At 37.5% G+C, this 14,095-nt stretch overlaps 1 protein-coding gene across 9 annotated transcripts in view; it reads left to right on the plus strand.

Moving 5' to 3' along the window:
* The window catches only part of LOC135981639 (nuclear pore complex protein Nup153-like), a 65,038-nt gene that overhangs the window by 24,987 nt on the left and 25,956 nt on the right, over positions 1 to 14,095 (plus strand). For 6 of the 9 annotated variants that reach the window (XM_065584999.1, XM_065585002.1, XM_065585001.1 and 3 more), the window contains exons 3-10: positions 508 to 756; positions 2,126 to 2,265; positions 2,348 to 2,476; positions 4,648 to 4,764; positions 4,894 to 4,938; positions 5,031 to 5,084; positions 7,891 to 8,037; positions 13,175 to 13,227. In XM_065584999.1, the coding sequence (XP_065441071.1) occupies positions 508 to 756; positions 2,126 to 2,265; positions 2,348 to 2,476; positions 4,648 to 4,764; positions 4,894 to 4,938; positions 5,031 to 5,084; positions 7,891 to 8,037; positions 13,175 to 13,227 (934 nt within the window). The remainder of the gene's footprint in view (positions 1 to 507; positions 757 to 2,125; positions 2,266 to 2,347; positions 2,477 to 4,647; positions 4,765 to 4,893; positions 4,939 to 5,030; positions 5,085 to 7,890; positions 8,038 to 13,174; positions 13,228 to 14,095) is intronic. The other 3 variants (XM_065585004.1, XM_065585007.1, XM_065585005.1) reach the window with 1 other exon arrangement.

Here is a 14,095-nt window from a genome sequence, read left to right on the forward strand (position 1 = left end):
TAGGGGGAGCCAGTACAATAACATTTAGAGAAGATACCAAAAAACTACCTTTATTACATATAATCAAGTGACTATTAATACTTTTTATCTAACAGAGATTGTATTAATTAGGTGAATTGTCTGTCTGAATCTCATCATTTCTTCATACATGCATTTTGTAAATTTGCATATATTTTGTGTGATGAAAGACCCTATTTGAGAGTAATTGGACATAGGGGACAAAATTAGGGCTGCTAAGGAAACCTTGACATTAAATTTCCTAACTTGTTTGTAGTTTAAAATTTTGTTTAATGTCACAGTAGGTTAAGTATTTGCATGTAGTGCTGCTGCTGTCAGCACCACTGTATGGGTGAGGAAGAAGTTAAATTTGGCTTATCTCTATTTTGTACTTGATACATGGCAGTAGAACGACTGTTGATAAAAAACAGCTCTTGATTTCTGTGTGCTTGTACACTCACCTTGCCTAATAGAATTCTAATTGTGTTTTTTTTTTTAATTCCTCTTTAGAACCATCCACAAGTAGATCTGCATTAAACTTCTCAGATGTATTAACAAGACCCTCTCTTCATCGGAGTCATTTGAATTGCACCATGTTGGATTCCCCATCAGCACATTGTCAGCCTTCCACATCCTCTGCATTTGCAATTGGCAGTTCTGGACTCTCTCTTGTAAAAGAAATCAAAGATTCTACCTCTCAGCATGATGATGATAACATCTCAACTACTAGTGGCTTCTCCTCTAGAGCATCTGATAAAGGTAACTTTTATTTTGCTACGGTCATATCTGCCTTATATGATGATCGTGTTTCACAACATGAATAAATTGAGTTTGCTTTGTATGCCATCTGTTATCTTAGTAAATACAAAATTTGTTAGTGCCAATTACTTAGATGTATATCTTCTGGTATTTAAGAATTTAACTTTGTTTTAAGTATCTGAAATATTACATCACATTGTAATTTTTAGATGAGTGTTCTGAAAAATGCTGTTATGAGGCTAGGATGTCTCAGGATTTGGTGATGGAATACGAAGCCTTTCACCTAGGTTATACTCAAATCTAAGTTGAGGTAGTAGTGACTGACAGCTCATTGTACTCATGAAATGGGGTGGTGGTCTCAATCTATTTAATCTTAAATAGATGTTCACATCAAAATCACCAGTGTAATTCAGCCCTGAAAATGGGCTGGGGTGTTCTGCAGGTTAAAGTTGAGGCATATGGTCAGGGTCACGTGGGGAGACTTGCACTGCCTGTGCTTTATCTGTTTTGTGGACAGAGGACTTCAGTTTTCAATACTGACAAGTCTGTCACATTTCATGAATACTACATTCACTAAGGAAAAACATTCTCAACATTTTAAAGTAAAAATCTTAAGTTTTGGACTGACACCTTTGGAGACTGAGGTTCTTTATCTTCAGAATAAGTGCTGGACAGCACAGGCAGCCATATTGCAGGTCTCCACATACTGTGCATCTAACATAGCTCTTCCAGAAAGGGGGAGAGCAATCCTTAGGGGTGAGGATAGTTTTTTCCATGCTATTGCAATTCTTGGCCTACCTGAATTTGCCAGTAAGAATGCTGGTGGTTTCTATGGACTATTTGATAGTAACGGGAACAAGAGCATTATCTCATTTCAGATGGATAACTAAACAGTTACCAGACTTATGAATGAGGCATTTCTGACCTGGGCTAGTCTTGAACCATTAACTTACATATGAAGGACTTAGTACCTGATTACCAATCTACCAATCCCCATGTGTTATAGTCTCCTCCTGTCTTCGTCAGAAAGAAGAAATACTCTTTTATAGTAAATCCATCAGTATTGGTCAGTTCTGTTCAGTTCCTTGAATTTCCATTATAAGGGCTAGTTGTGTATGCACTTTTGTGAACAGGGCCTTGGTTCAGGGATGATGTTGGTGCTCCTGCTTTTTGATGCAGATTATATTGCCATAATACACAATATTAGTCTGTTTAAAGAACCCTGAAACCTAGGAGTAGAATAGTGCAGGATTAAATATTGGATTTTATTATGTGTCTCCTTAATGCTGTTTTATATCCAATTTTCTGTGTGTATTAACTAATTTACAATTTATAATATGATTTACACACACAATTGTCCTTTTGTCAGATATAGCAGTTTCAAAAAATACATCAGTACCACCACTCTGGTCCACAGAGGCTGAACGATCTCATTCTCTCACACAACATTCTGCTACCAGCTCTAAAAAACCTGCATTCAACTTATCTGCTTTTGGAGCCCTATCCCCTGTGAGTACTGCACAATACAAGTTTTAATCACATTAGTTTTGTGTCCATTTTGCTAACTGCCTGTTAATATGTCTCTCTGCAGTCACTTGGTAATGCTTCTGTCCTTAAGACAAGCCAGCTTGGGGATTCTCCATTTTACCCTGGAAAAACCACTTATGGTGGTGCAGCTGCAGCAGCAAGGCAATCTAAAATACGACTTACTCCTTATCAGGTAAGAAAAACTATTGGTAATCTGGGCAGGGAAGAGCAGTTGAAATGTAAAATGAAAATTTTGTCTTCAAAACGTGCACATAAGATAGATCAAAAACTTACTTTATTATCAAATACTTCAGTAGTAGAGACTAAACTATTATAGAGATATCACTGACATTTAGTAATGGGTGAGGAAACTGTCAAATGTAGAAGTCTTTAACCAGGAACGCTTCCAGTCTTAAAAGTAAATTTCATGAGCTTATTAACCTGTGGGACTATTGGTGATGAATAGTTGCTTATTAAAGTGATTTTGAGTTTAAAAACTGTTGTAGAGCAACCGTTGCTTCTCCAGTGTGCATACACACTCTTGCACAGTTTTTATATTTCAACAAACAGCCTCTAAAAGGAGTGTTGTAGCCATGTTGATTCCAGGATATGAGAGTCACAAGGTGGGTGAGGTAATATCTCTTAGCGGACCAAATTCTGTTGGTGAAAACTTGAACTCTGTAGCTTGAAAATTTGTCTTTCACCAACAAAAGTTGGTCCAATAAGAAATGTTACCTCACCCACCTTGTCTCACTGGAGGAGTGGTACTCAGTCCTTGGCTCTCATGAAGACCTGTGCTTCTCCTGTTCTTCCTGGATGTAAACCAGAATAAGTGAAACACTGAATACAGGTTTCCATGATGAATTACATGCATCCTAATCTCTGCTGAGTAGAAAAGTAAAGGGTCAGTCAAACTGCCTTGTTTGTGTAATAGTAATGTTGTAGAAGCGATCAGTGAAACTTACAAATAGTACAGTGCTGTTTGTTGTCTGAGAGACAGGGACAAGCTGTATTATAACAAAGTTATACTTGATCATGGAAAACTTATAGCAGAAACAGTAGTGATTGCTTTAAAGTTGCATAACAATTTATATATAATTTGCACGTGCTTAACTATACACATAGTATGTATGTGTATATAGTGTGTGTGTGTGTGTGTGTGTGTGTGTGTGTGTGTGTAAAACATCAGGTAACCTTAACTACAGCAGGAACAGATGTTTGTGCCTATTTGAAAGTTTTCATATTTAAAGTGACCTACTACTTACAAACAAGGTAGTTTTGCTGACATTTATTCTTCTACTCAGCAGAGATTAGGATACAATACTAAATGCAATGTCAAGATATCCATTTAAACATTTACATAATCCGAACGGATGTACATGGCACTTTACAAAGATACAACTCTTAAGGACAGAGAATGATTTATAGACTAAGACCATGTCTAATATAATAAATGCTATAAACAGCCAAAAAAAATTGATTGCAATTTTTCAAAAATCAGTTTTAAAAAATAAACATAATTGGGCCTGGGGAAGGGGAACTAAAATGGCAAGCTTCCTTTGAAGGAGGGACTAAGCTCACATCCTGCCCATGCTATTTGTTGTGGGTTACAGCCAGTATTACTAGCTGCTTGTACCCTCTATGCTTTGCTTCCTGCCTGCACATAGCAACAGTGTGATACACAGCATTCATCTGTGATTACACAAGGGGAACCTAGGATGCCAACAAGAAATTAGTATTCAAGAAAGCTTTCCGTGTATTCTTCCTTTGGACCTTTGTTGCTTCTCTTTTATAGTTTTATTTGATATGTATTGTTGTAAATATAAAGGTTTTTCTTCTTTATAAAGAAGTTACAAGGCACTGTAGTAGCAAAATATAAACTCTGAAAATAATTAAAAAGAGAAACTAAAAATTGGAATTCCTGATCATGATGTAAACTGGTTAAGATGATTCACTATACTGTCATGTAAATCTGACTTCTCTTGCTTACTCAAAGTATATTCTTCAGAAGTGACTTGCAATATGAGCCTTTATTTAAATTTTCTTTCCTGCCCTCCTTCAAAAAAGATAGCAGGCCCATTATTTTCTTCTTTTTCAGCCTTTTACATTTTGATTCAAAGAATAGGAATTGAAGTGATTTAAGATGTCACTTTGTCCCACACCTATCTTTCAGGCACATGGGGGGGATAATCCAACTCTTGCTGTGAAGTCAGTAGGCTCCCATTTTCTTCAGTTGGTCCTCATTGAGCTCATTCCCCACATCTCTTCTAAAATATTGGGATCCAACCCATTGTTGTCCCAAAACAAATAAATATATGAATGTTGAAGTCCAACATTTTAACATTTATCATGCTAACTTTTCAGACACCAGTCAGAAGACAAATGAAAGCTAAGCAAGCAAATGTGCAATCCTATGGAGTGACAAGTTCCACAGCGCGGCGCATCTTGCAATCTCTGGAGAAGATGTCAAGTCCTTTAGCAGTAAATGGCTCTCATTTTACTCTATTGTGTTTCAGTGCAAGAGCATGTAACACATTCTAAACTTACCTGCACCATATTGGTGAAAACTTTCTTAATATAGTTTAACTTACTGTAATATTTATTCAACAGGATGCTAAAAGGATTCCATCTTCTGTTGCTTCTCCACTGTCTTCTGTAAGTTGGTCTCTAAACTGTCTTCTCTTTTGTTGGCTGCCAACCTCATTGTAAAGAATTTTTCCTCTAACATGTGGCTTTTTTCCTTACAGCCTGTGGACAGGAGCATGGTGGATATTACTCGCTTCCATTCAAAGAGAAAACAGGTAAGGATTCGCTGATACCCAGGTGGTTTATCAATTGAATTAAAATATTCATTACTTTTAAGTACTGTGAAGTTTCTGCAAACCTATAGTGCAGTGGTTCCCAAACTTGTTCCACCGCTTGTGCAGGGAAAGCCCCAGGCGGTCCGGGCCGGTTTGTTTACCTGCCGCGTCTGCAGGTTCGGCCGATCGCGGCTCCCAATGGCTGCGATTCGCTGCTCCAGGCCAATGGGAGCTGCTGGAAGCGGCGGCCAGGGGCCGAGGGACGTACTGGCCGCTGCTTCCAGCAGTTCCCATTGGCCTGGAGCAGTGAACCACGGCCACTTGGAGCCGCGATTGGCCGAACCTGCAGACGCGGCAGGTAAACAAACCGGCCTGCCAGGGGCTTTCCCTGCACAAGTGGCAGAACAAGTTTGGGAACCACTGCTATAGTGGATATAAGCAATAGGATATTAACTCACATAACATTAAAATTATATTTTGTTTGGGTTATTAATGACTAAAAATGTTCTCTTGTCCACACTATAGCTGGGAGGGCTGGGATGATTATCCACTCCACTTCTGGGGTAGGCTACTTTTGTGTTGCTCTTTGTTGCTGTTACTAAAAGGAACATGGCTGGAACTCTAAAGGGAGCTTTGCTTCTTCCCGTTACTGGTTGGCAAGCAAGGTGTGTGTTAGACAATAGTTTGAGGAAGGTCTTGTGCCAGAAGAGTGACCAGCATTGGGAAAAAATATATATATATATTTATAAATGGTGCTAAATGACTTTGCCAGGCTTGTGTTTAAACTAACGATATAAACTTGTTACCTGGGCTTCTTAATGCTTCTGTCTTGAAAAATGGTGGTGTGTCGAGGAGGGAAGGAATTTTGTAATTTCTGGTCATCTCTGTAATTTTAACCAATGTTCTTACACATAAGAATAAGTTTAAACTGTTGTTAAAGAAGCCCTAATTAGTAATAATGGTATGGTAAATCCTGATTCCTGTCATGGTGTTAACAAGTGAAAAATGCTAATGAATTTTTCAAGTTTTTCAGATATTTCTAATATTGCATAAATTTGGGATCTGAGACCACTATAGAAATAGAAATATTGTTTTCCTTCCATAGCATCCACCACGTGAAGTTTTACACAGAAAATGGAGAGAATGTCTCTTACATTTCTATACTGACCTTTTGACTAGAAATATTATTACACTTGACGGTGTACCAGATCATTATAGAATCCAAATCTTTTGTAGTTGAGCATTTGTTGAAAAGATGACACTCTCAAACACGAAGTATAGTGTGTAATTTCTTCAACGTAAGTGTCACTGCAAAGAAAACTGTAGTATAGCATTTTCATTTAAATTATAGAGCCACACCTGTGTTGAGGCATTAAAAAAGATGTAGCAGTTACGCAACAGAGAATCTGGCGATGTCAAACTAAACAAATGTTGCACACAGCTGTCACTGGCTGAAAGGAAAGGAATTGTCTATTCATACTGCAATATTTGGCAAGAAGAGGGAAGCCCTTGATGATAGTAATTGCTGGTCAAGACAAGGATTGTTGGGCGATTTTTGTTTTGTGTTTAGCTGCCAGAGTAAGTGGACTGTTGACAGAACACTTGTGTACTTAGTAAAAACTGTTTCAGTTGATACCAGTGGTGCAGTACATTTCTTATTTTAAAAACCCACGTAGGCCAGAATAGCACTCACATTAGTGCTTTTCATCTGTAATCCAGTATCAGAAAATATTCCACCTACCTTTCCTTATAATGTTTTGATAATGCACATTAAAATTCGCAGTGCAAAATTCTTCCATTTAGAGTGGACTTAAACTTAGTTTAACACATACTTTATGGAAGGTTTCAGAAGGAGACAAGAAGCATTATTGTAATGAGCTTCAAGAAAGATCCTTTTCATGAAATAATCCTTGAAATTACGCTAGGGGAAATAAAATTTTGGCTCCATCCTGAGTTATAGGGATATTGTTAGTTTAAAAATAACATTGTAAATTATTTTCTCTACTGGTGTTTGACAAAACTAGTTTACTGCAAGTGAAGCAGCTTATAAAATTCAGATTAATTTTCATTATTTACATATTCAAACATTTCTTTGTTAGGACAATGAAGACCAATGAAGTCAGTTTAATTTTTAGATATGTAGTGTAGCAATGTATATGTTGCAAATATAGTGCATGTGGTATTTGTTTAAAACAACTCTTAACATTGGAATGTTTTTTAAAAAGAAAATAAATGAAAGATTATTTTTGTGTTCGTCTTTTTGGTTCTTCTGTAGAAGCTTGATTTATGCAAAATCCAAAATGGGTCTCTTCTTAAAATGGGTCAGTAAAATAAAATGTGGGGTAAAATTTTCAAAGTGCCTGCATAGTTCGAGGGCTTAGTTGACTAATGCTGTTGTATTTTTTTTAGGATGAGATTTGTTGGAGTAATCAAATCCAGAGGGTTGACTGATTAGCCATTAGCACTTTGACATAGAAATCTATTACGTGGCTTCAACTATGAGCACAAATTTCATTGTGTGTGTAAACCAGGATAATACTCTGATGATTTCAGTGAATTAATGTTACTAAAATGTTACTAAAATTAGCTGAGGAATCCTGATTTTAGATTCAAGACACTGTTGGATACTTTGCTTGACTTTCTAATTTCCCCATGCGCATTAAATACCTGTATAGCACACGAAAACACCTCACTGAGTGCAGTGATTGCGTAGATGTTGTTAGCTAGTTTTATTCAGGTTTTTAAGTAAATATAAATGATCCCAAAGCCTCCAAACTAACTATATTGATTGCTGCATCTTTTGAAGGTGGAATCCCTGCACCCTCCAGTCCAGAAATTAGTGACACCGAAGACAATTTCTCAGTCAATGAGTCGGTTACAGTATTTTAAACCATCTCTGACTCCAGCTGCTGAGTCAGGCAAGATTAGACAGAGAGTAGACGTAAAGCACAAAGTAAGTACGCTTTCTCTTAACAGTGGAAAAGCTATAAATAGTTCTCCTATTGAGATGTTCTTACCTGTCAAGACAATTTATAGAACATTCAGGGTAATGCTTAAGACAGTAGGAATCCTTGTAAAAGGAATATTTGAATTTGTGTCAATATTTATTCATGGATCAGTATGTGATTGGTTGGTCATCCTCAGTGTAATGATGTGCTGCTGGCTTGGACTATATTTTGGACTGAAAGGATAGCACAGAAGTGCAGTAAATTTTGAGACCTAGTTATGATCAATTCTAGTCTTACAAGAAACATCTGCTGAAATAATTATCTAGCAAAACTTGGATTGCTGTCATGCTAAATAAACACACTTAAGCTGGGTATAAACTACCCTTCAGTTAAGCTATGGTCTCCCAGTGATCTAATTTGTGGCATTTCAGTTTGTGTTACTCTAAAATGTTATAGGTAACTTATAAAACATATAAACTTTTGCAGTTTGTTCTAATATACCATAGTTCCCAGACAAAAATTGTACCTTGTCCTTTTCTATTAAGCAAATACACCTCTACCCCGATATAACGCTGTCCTCGGGAGCCAAAAAATCTTACCACGTTATAGGTGAAACCGCGTTATATCGAACTTGCTTTGATCCACCAGAGTGCGCAGCCCCACCTCCCTGGAGCGCTGCTTTACCGCGTTATATCCGAATTTGTGTTCTATTGGGTTGTGTTATATTGGCGTAGAGGTGTACTGGGGACTGGAAAGTTAAGAGGATATCTTTTGAGATGGTTGAACCAGAAGAGTGAGGGAACCCCACTGCCTGTGCTGCTATCTGTTTTGCCAGATATAGTCTATGGAGGAGGATTAAGTAGCACTGGCATGAGTGGGAGGAACCAACCTATGGAAATTTTTGAAAGTTAAGTGAAGTTTATGGGTTGTAAAACGGTTGAACAACCAAGTGGAATAGGCTTGGAGGAAAGAGGGTGCCATTTACATTTCTGTAGAAAGCATAGTTGTTAAAACTCAGAGCAAGTATTGATATTTTCACTACGTATTCTCCCTTGGGCTCTTCTGAGTAAAACTTGAATGGATTTTAGGCAGCACACCAACATATTATTTCCCAGGCACAGACATTTGTAATAGTGTCTATTATGGTGGAGTTGGTTATGGCTCAGTAGTTAAGTCTCAGTTCCCTTTTGTCCTTAAAAGCAGGGATTTAACCTTTTTGTTATTAAAAAACTACAGCATACCCTCCCTAAACTTACAGGACTTGCTCTTTTTACAAAACGAATTTTCTGAGAATTTACAAGTAAATCTGTTAATAAGTTTGAGTTAACTTTCTTAAATGATAGACTTAATCAATCTGTCAAGTCTTTTTGTTTTCTTGACTGATCTTAATAAAAAAAGACAGACACTTCAAACTTCTATGTGCAGTACTTAAAATCAATTGAAATCTTTTGTGCATAGGCTGTATTTGAAGAAATTAGGTTGTAATGAAGCTAAATTAATGATTGTATTTAATTGTTATGAATATAGAGGCTACAGAGTTATGTCACTGCTCAAGTTTGTGACAGTGCTACAGTTTGTTTGCTTGAAGCAGTTCTGTTGGTTGTAATGAGTCAGTGGCATGAGAAGACAGCACTTGTGTGTCAAGAGTTTCTCATTGGTAGATGACTTGGCCCTTAACTGTCTCTACTTTTAGAGGTTCCGTGGCCATAACTTGGGCATTAAGGCCTGAAAGGCTGCCAATGGCACTGCTCCTTGAACTCCCCATTGTGCACCAAGGCAGCACTGCTGGGGGAGCTGAGACAGGAACATACGGTGAGCTGTTACAGTGCAGAGACATTGGGGGCATGTCTGCACTGCAATACAAAACCCACGGCACTATGTCGCAGAGCCACGGTCAGCTAACTCGGGTTCGTGGGGCTCAGGCTGTGGGGCTAAAACTAGAAGTGTAGATGTTCAGGCTCAGACTGGAGCCTGGGCTCTGAAACCCTGCAAAGGGGGAAAGTCTCAGAGCCCGGGTTCCAGCCTGAGCCGGAACATCTACGCTGTTATTTTTAGCCCTGCTGTCTGAGCCTTGCAAGCCTGAGTTGGTTGACCCAAGCTCTGAGATTCGGTGTGGTGGATCTTTTATTGCAGTGTAGATATACTGTGGGACTCAGGGACTGGGCTTGCCCTGCCCCTCTTTTTACAGAGTGCCAGTCTTACAGATTAAGGGCCAGGATCATCACTGCACTTTGACTGACTTGCACTACTTTGGTAATGCAAATCTGCTGTAAACCCAGCTTAGCTGGCCACGATAGTCAGGATGCTGTTTGTTGTACCATTGAAAATCTGCCCTTAAATCTTTTTTTCTTTTAACTTTTAAAGTTGATATTACATATCATACAAATCATTTGAAATATTGGGTGGCAGCATTCTCTTTTGGGTTTTCTTGTTTAGTGTTGCTGTATAATTTTTTAAATTACTTAGAAACCAAGGAAATTCCAAGCAAATAATTATTAAGATGGAATTAAAGTTGAGAGGTAGGTATCCGTAACTTCAGGATAAAAAGCATTACAGGGATGTAGTCAGTATCCCCCAACCAAACATTACAAACCCAGGAAATTCAAAATTAAGGTTACACTTTAAAAGAAATCCAAGCATACTAAGGTATGGGGGACATGCCAGGTAAGGAACCCAAGCAGTCCTAACTTTGACCTGCAGTGATGGGCGAGGACAGAACTTGAGGGTTTTCAGTTTTACAATATAGAACTTAAACTGAAATTTTGAGCTGTTATGTAGATAGCATAAATATTTTATCATGATTTTCATTAGACTCAAAAGTTGTCAGAATCAAATAAAAATATTCAGTGAATTTTGAACTCTAAATGGGAAATGTCTGCTAGTAAATAACACAGCACAGCTGCCATATGTGGGAGTGCCTCAGTTCAGCATTTTTGTGTTTAACATTTCAGTTTGGATTTAAGTATCATGTCTGGAAGGGCCCAGGGAGCAGGAGGATCTGTTTTATGTTGTTGACCTTAACTGCCTCTTGTAACTAATGATGATTACATGGTGATCCAAGTGAGAACCTAGAGAAGAAACTCATTGCACTTTAGAGGGGGGAGTAAAAGTGTTTAATAGAAGAAAAATAAGTAGTTATAAAAAGGAACTAAAGAGAGAAACCTAGTGGTTATGATCTGTTAGGGCTGCCTTTTTAGTCAGCAAGAGACTAAAGATATTTTGTTCCAATAGCAACTCAGAAAAAATGGCTTAAGCTTATCATAATGCATACCCGCAAGAGGTAGAGCTAAGATTATATGTGCAGGCTTAATTTTGAATTTTCTAATTTTTTGAGGGTCTACCTCTTTAACCTTAATGTTATCTTAACATGGAGTTTTATATGGAATATTATGTGTATTTTAGTGACTAGCTTAGACTTCCTGTTACATTAAAGGGGAGAGAGATGAGCTGTATTTCACAGTCATCTGTGTATCTGTTCTAATATTTCCTCACACTGTAAACACTTTGTTTTGAATATAAAGTTCTGTGCAAATGACATAATCAGTGTGGCACATATTAAATGCATTAAGAACTGGCTAATAGAGCTCACAAAGTAATTGTAAGTGAGGAATTGTTATCAAGTGGGGCATGTTTCTAGTGGGGTACCTCAGGAATCTGTTCTTGGCCCAGTGCTATTCATTATCTTCAGTGATCTGAAGGAAAATATACTTTTGCAGATGATGCAAAAATTGGTGGAGTAATAATAATAATAATAAAAGGTCAGTTCTACAGAGCCTTCTGGATTGCTTAGTAAGCTAGACTCATTTGAACAACTTGTATTTTAATATTGCCAAATGTAAGATACATTTAGGAACAAAAAGTGTATGTCTCTCAGTGAGGGACTACATCCTAGAAAGCAGTGATTCTGAAAACAATTTAGAGGGTCATGATAGATGCTGTGCTAAGAGGGCTAACATGATCCTTGTATATATAAGCAGAGGAATATTGAATAGGAGTAGAGAGGTGGCAGTATGTCTACGTATAGTGTTAATGAGACCATTAATGGAGCCCAGCATCCAGTTCTGGTCTCAGTGCTTCAAAAAGGATGTTGAAAAATTGGGGTTCAGAAAAGAAGGTTCAGATGAATGATTAGAGGTGCAGAAAACTGCCTTGCAAAGGAAGATGTAAGAGTTCAATCTGTTTAGTTTATCCAAGAGAAGATTAAGATCACAGTCTGAGTACCTACACAGGGAGAACATTTCTGATTAAAGGGTCTTTAGTCCAGTATACAAAAGCATGACCAAGTCCAGTGTCTGGAAAAAAAACTAGACTAGAAATAAGGCATACATTTTAAATAGGGTAATTAACTGTTGGAACAAATTACCAAGGTATGTGGTAGATTTTCCATCACTTGAAGTCTTAAAATCAAGATTGAATGTCTTTCTGAATATATGCTTTACCTCATATTGAACTTATGGGCTTGATGTAGGAATTACTGAGTGAAATGATAGGATTTGTGTTATGCAGTATCAGAATGGATAATCATAATGGTAATTTCTGGTCTTAATATCTATGAATTCAAAATTGTTTAGGTTGCAGAGTTTGTGTTTTGTCCTGATAGAAGATTATGATGAGAGTCTGATGTCAATAGATGTTTGTTTCTATGATTAATGGGATTGTAAAATGGCATGTGATTTCTAATATAAAAACCTTGCTAGTATTATATGATATACTACTTAATTTCAATAAATATTACCTCAGTGGGAGTTCATGGACTTGTAAGTCAGCCCAGATTTTGGTCCAAAAAGTTTATAATATATAATTTGGAATCCAGTGTTTGTAAAGATTAGTACTTAATGTGTCTTGTATGCAGGCTATGCTAGTGAAATTTGGTTAATATAAAAATAATTGCATCTCCCATAATTTTAATCAGTAATAGTGATAAACTGACACCCATTAGAGCTGCAAAGCTTAATTTGAGTGTGTCTGTAATATTGATTTAACTCTGAAGTCTAAGTAGATGCAGTAAGATTTTTCTAGTTAGATTAACTAATAAAAGAAGCAGAAGAAATTTTGTAAGAATTGGCATAACTATAGTCTTGTTTTGTGCTTGAAATAATAGCAAATTCAGAGAAACCTGAAGTCCTTTTCCTTTATTTGCAGGGAGTGAGGGAGAAGAATTTGACTGCAGAACAGCAAGTAGAGCCACCTGAAAGGTATGTCAAACCTCCTAGATGTAATCTATATTATTTATGTGAGAGGAGTGTGGTGGCTTTGTGCTTCCTTCGCTGGAATCTCCAGGCTTACCCTTTTTGTAAAGGACGTAAGAAATATTTCTTGATCACACAACAGAATGTGAAATTGGGACTCTTTTTAGTTAAGAATTGTTTCTCAGAAATGGCATATGAAATGTCTGAAGTCTCTAAATATACACGTAGAAAAGAGGAGAATGATGATAGATACATTAATAACGATAGCAGTAATTATATTAAATGAAAAAAGGATACATGAGAATAATATGATTTACAAACAACCATTTATTAGCCAGTATGTGTCTTCCTACCAGCAAATGAAGACCGGAAATAAACAAAGTTCTTGCAGTGTCACAAGACAATCCAGGAAGTTTTTGGAAAGTGTAGGGGACAATTTCCTGGTGCAAGTGCTGGAGGAACCAACTAGGGGCAGAGCTCTTCTTGACCTTCTGCTCACAAACCGGGAAGAATTAGTGGGGGAAGCAAAAGTGGATGGGAACCTGGGAGGCAGTGACCATGAGATGGTCGAGTTCAAGATCTTGACGCAAGGAAGAAAGGAGAGCAGCAGAATATGGACCCTGGACTTCAGAAAAGCATACCTTGACTCCCTCAGGAAACTGATGGGCGGGACCCCCTGGGAGAATAACATGAGGGGCAAAGGAGTCCAGGAGAACTGGCTGTATTTTAAAGAATCCTTATTGAGGTTGCAGGAACAAACCATCCTGATGTGTAAAAAGAATAGTAAATATGGCAGGCGACCAGCTTGGCTTAACAGTGAAATCCTTGCTGATCTTAAACGCAAAAAAGAAGCTTACAAGAAGTGAAAGATTGG

This window comes from Chrysemys picta, chromosome 2 (assembly GCF_011386835.1).
Source record: "Chrysemys picta bellii isolate R12L10 chromosome 2, ASM1138683v2, whole genome shotgun sequence".
Taxonomy (NCBI): domain Eukaryota; kingdom Metazoa; phylum Chordata; order Testudines; family Emydidae; genus Chrysemys; species Chrysemys picta.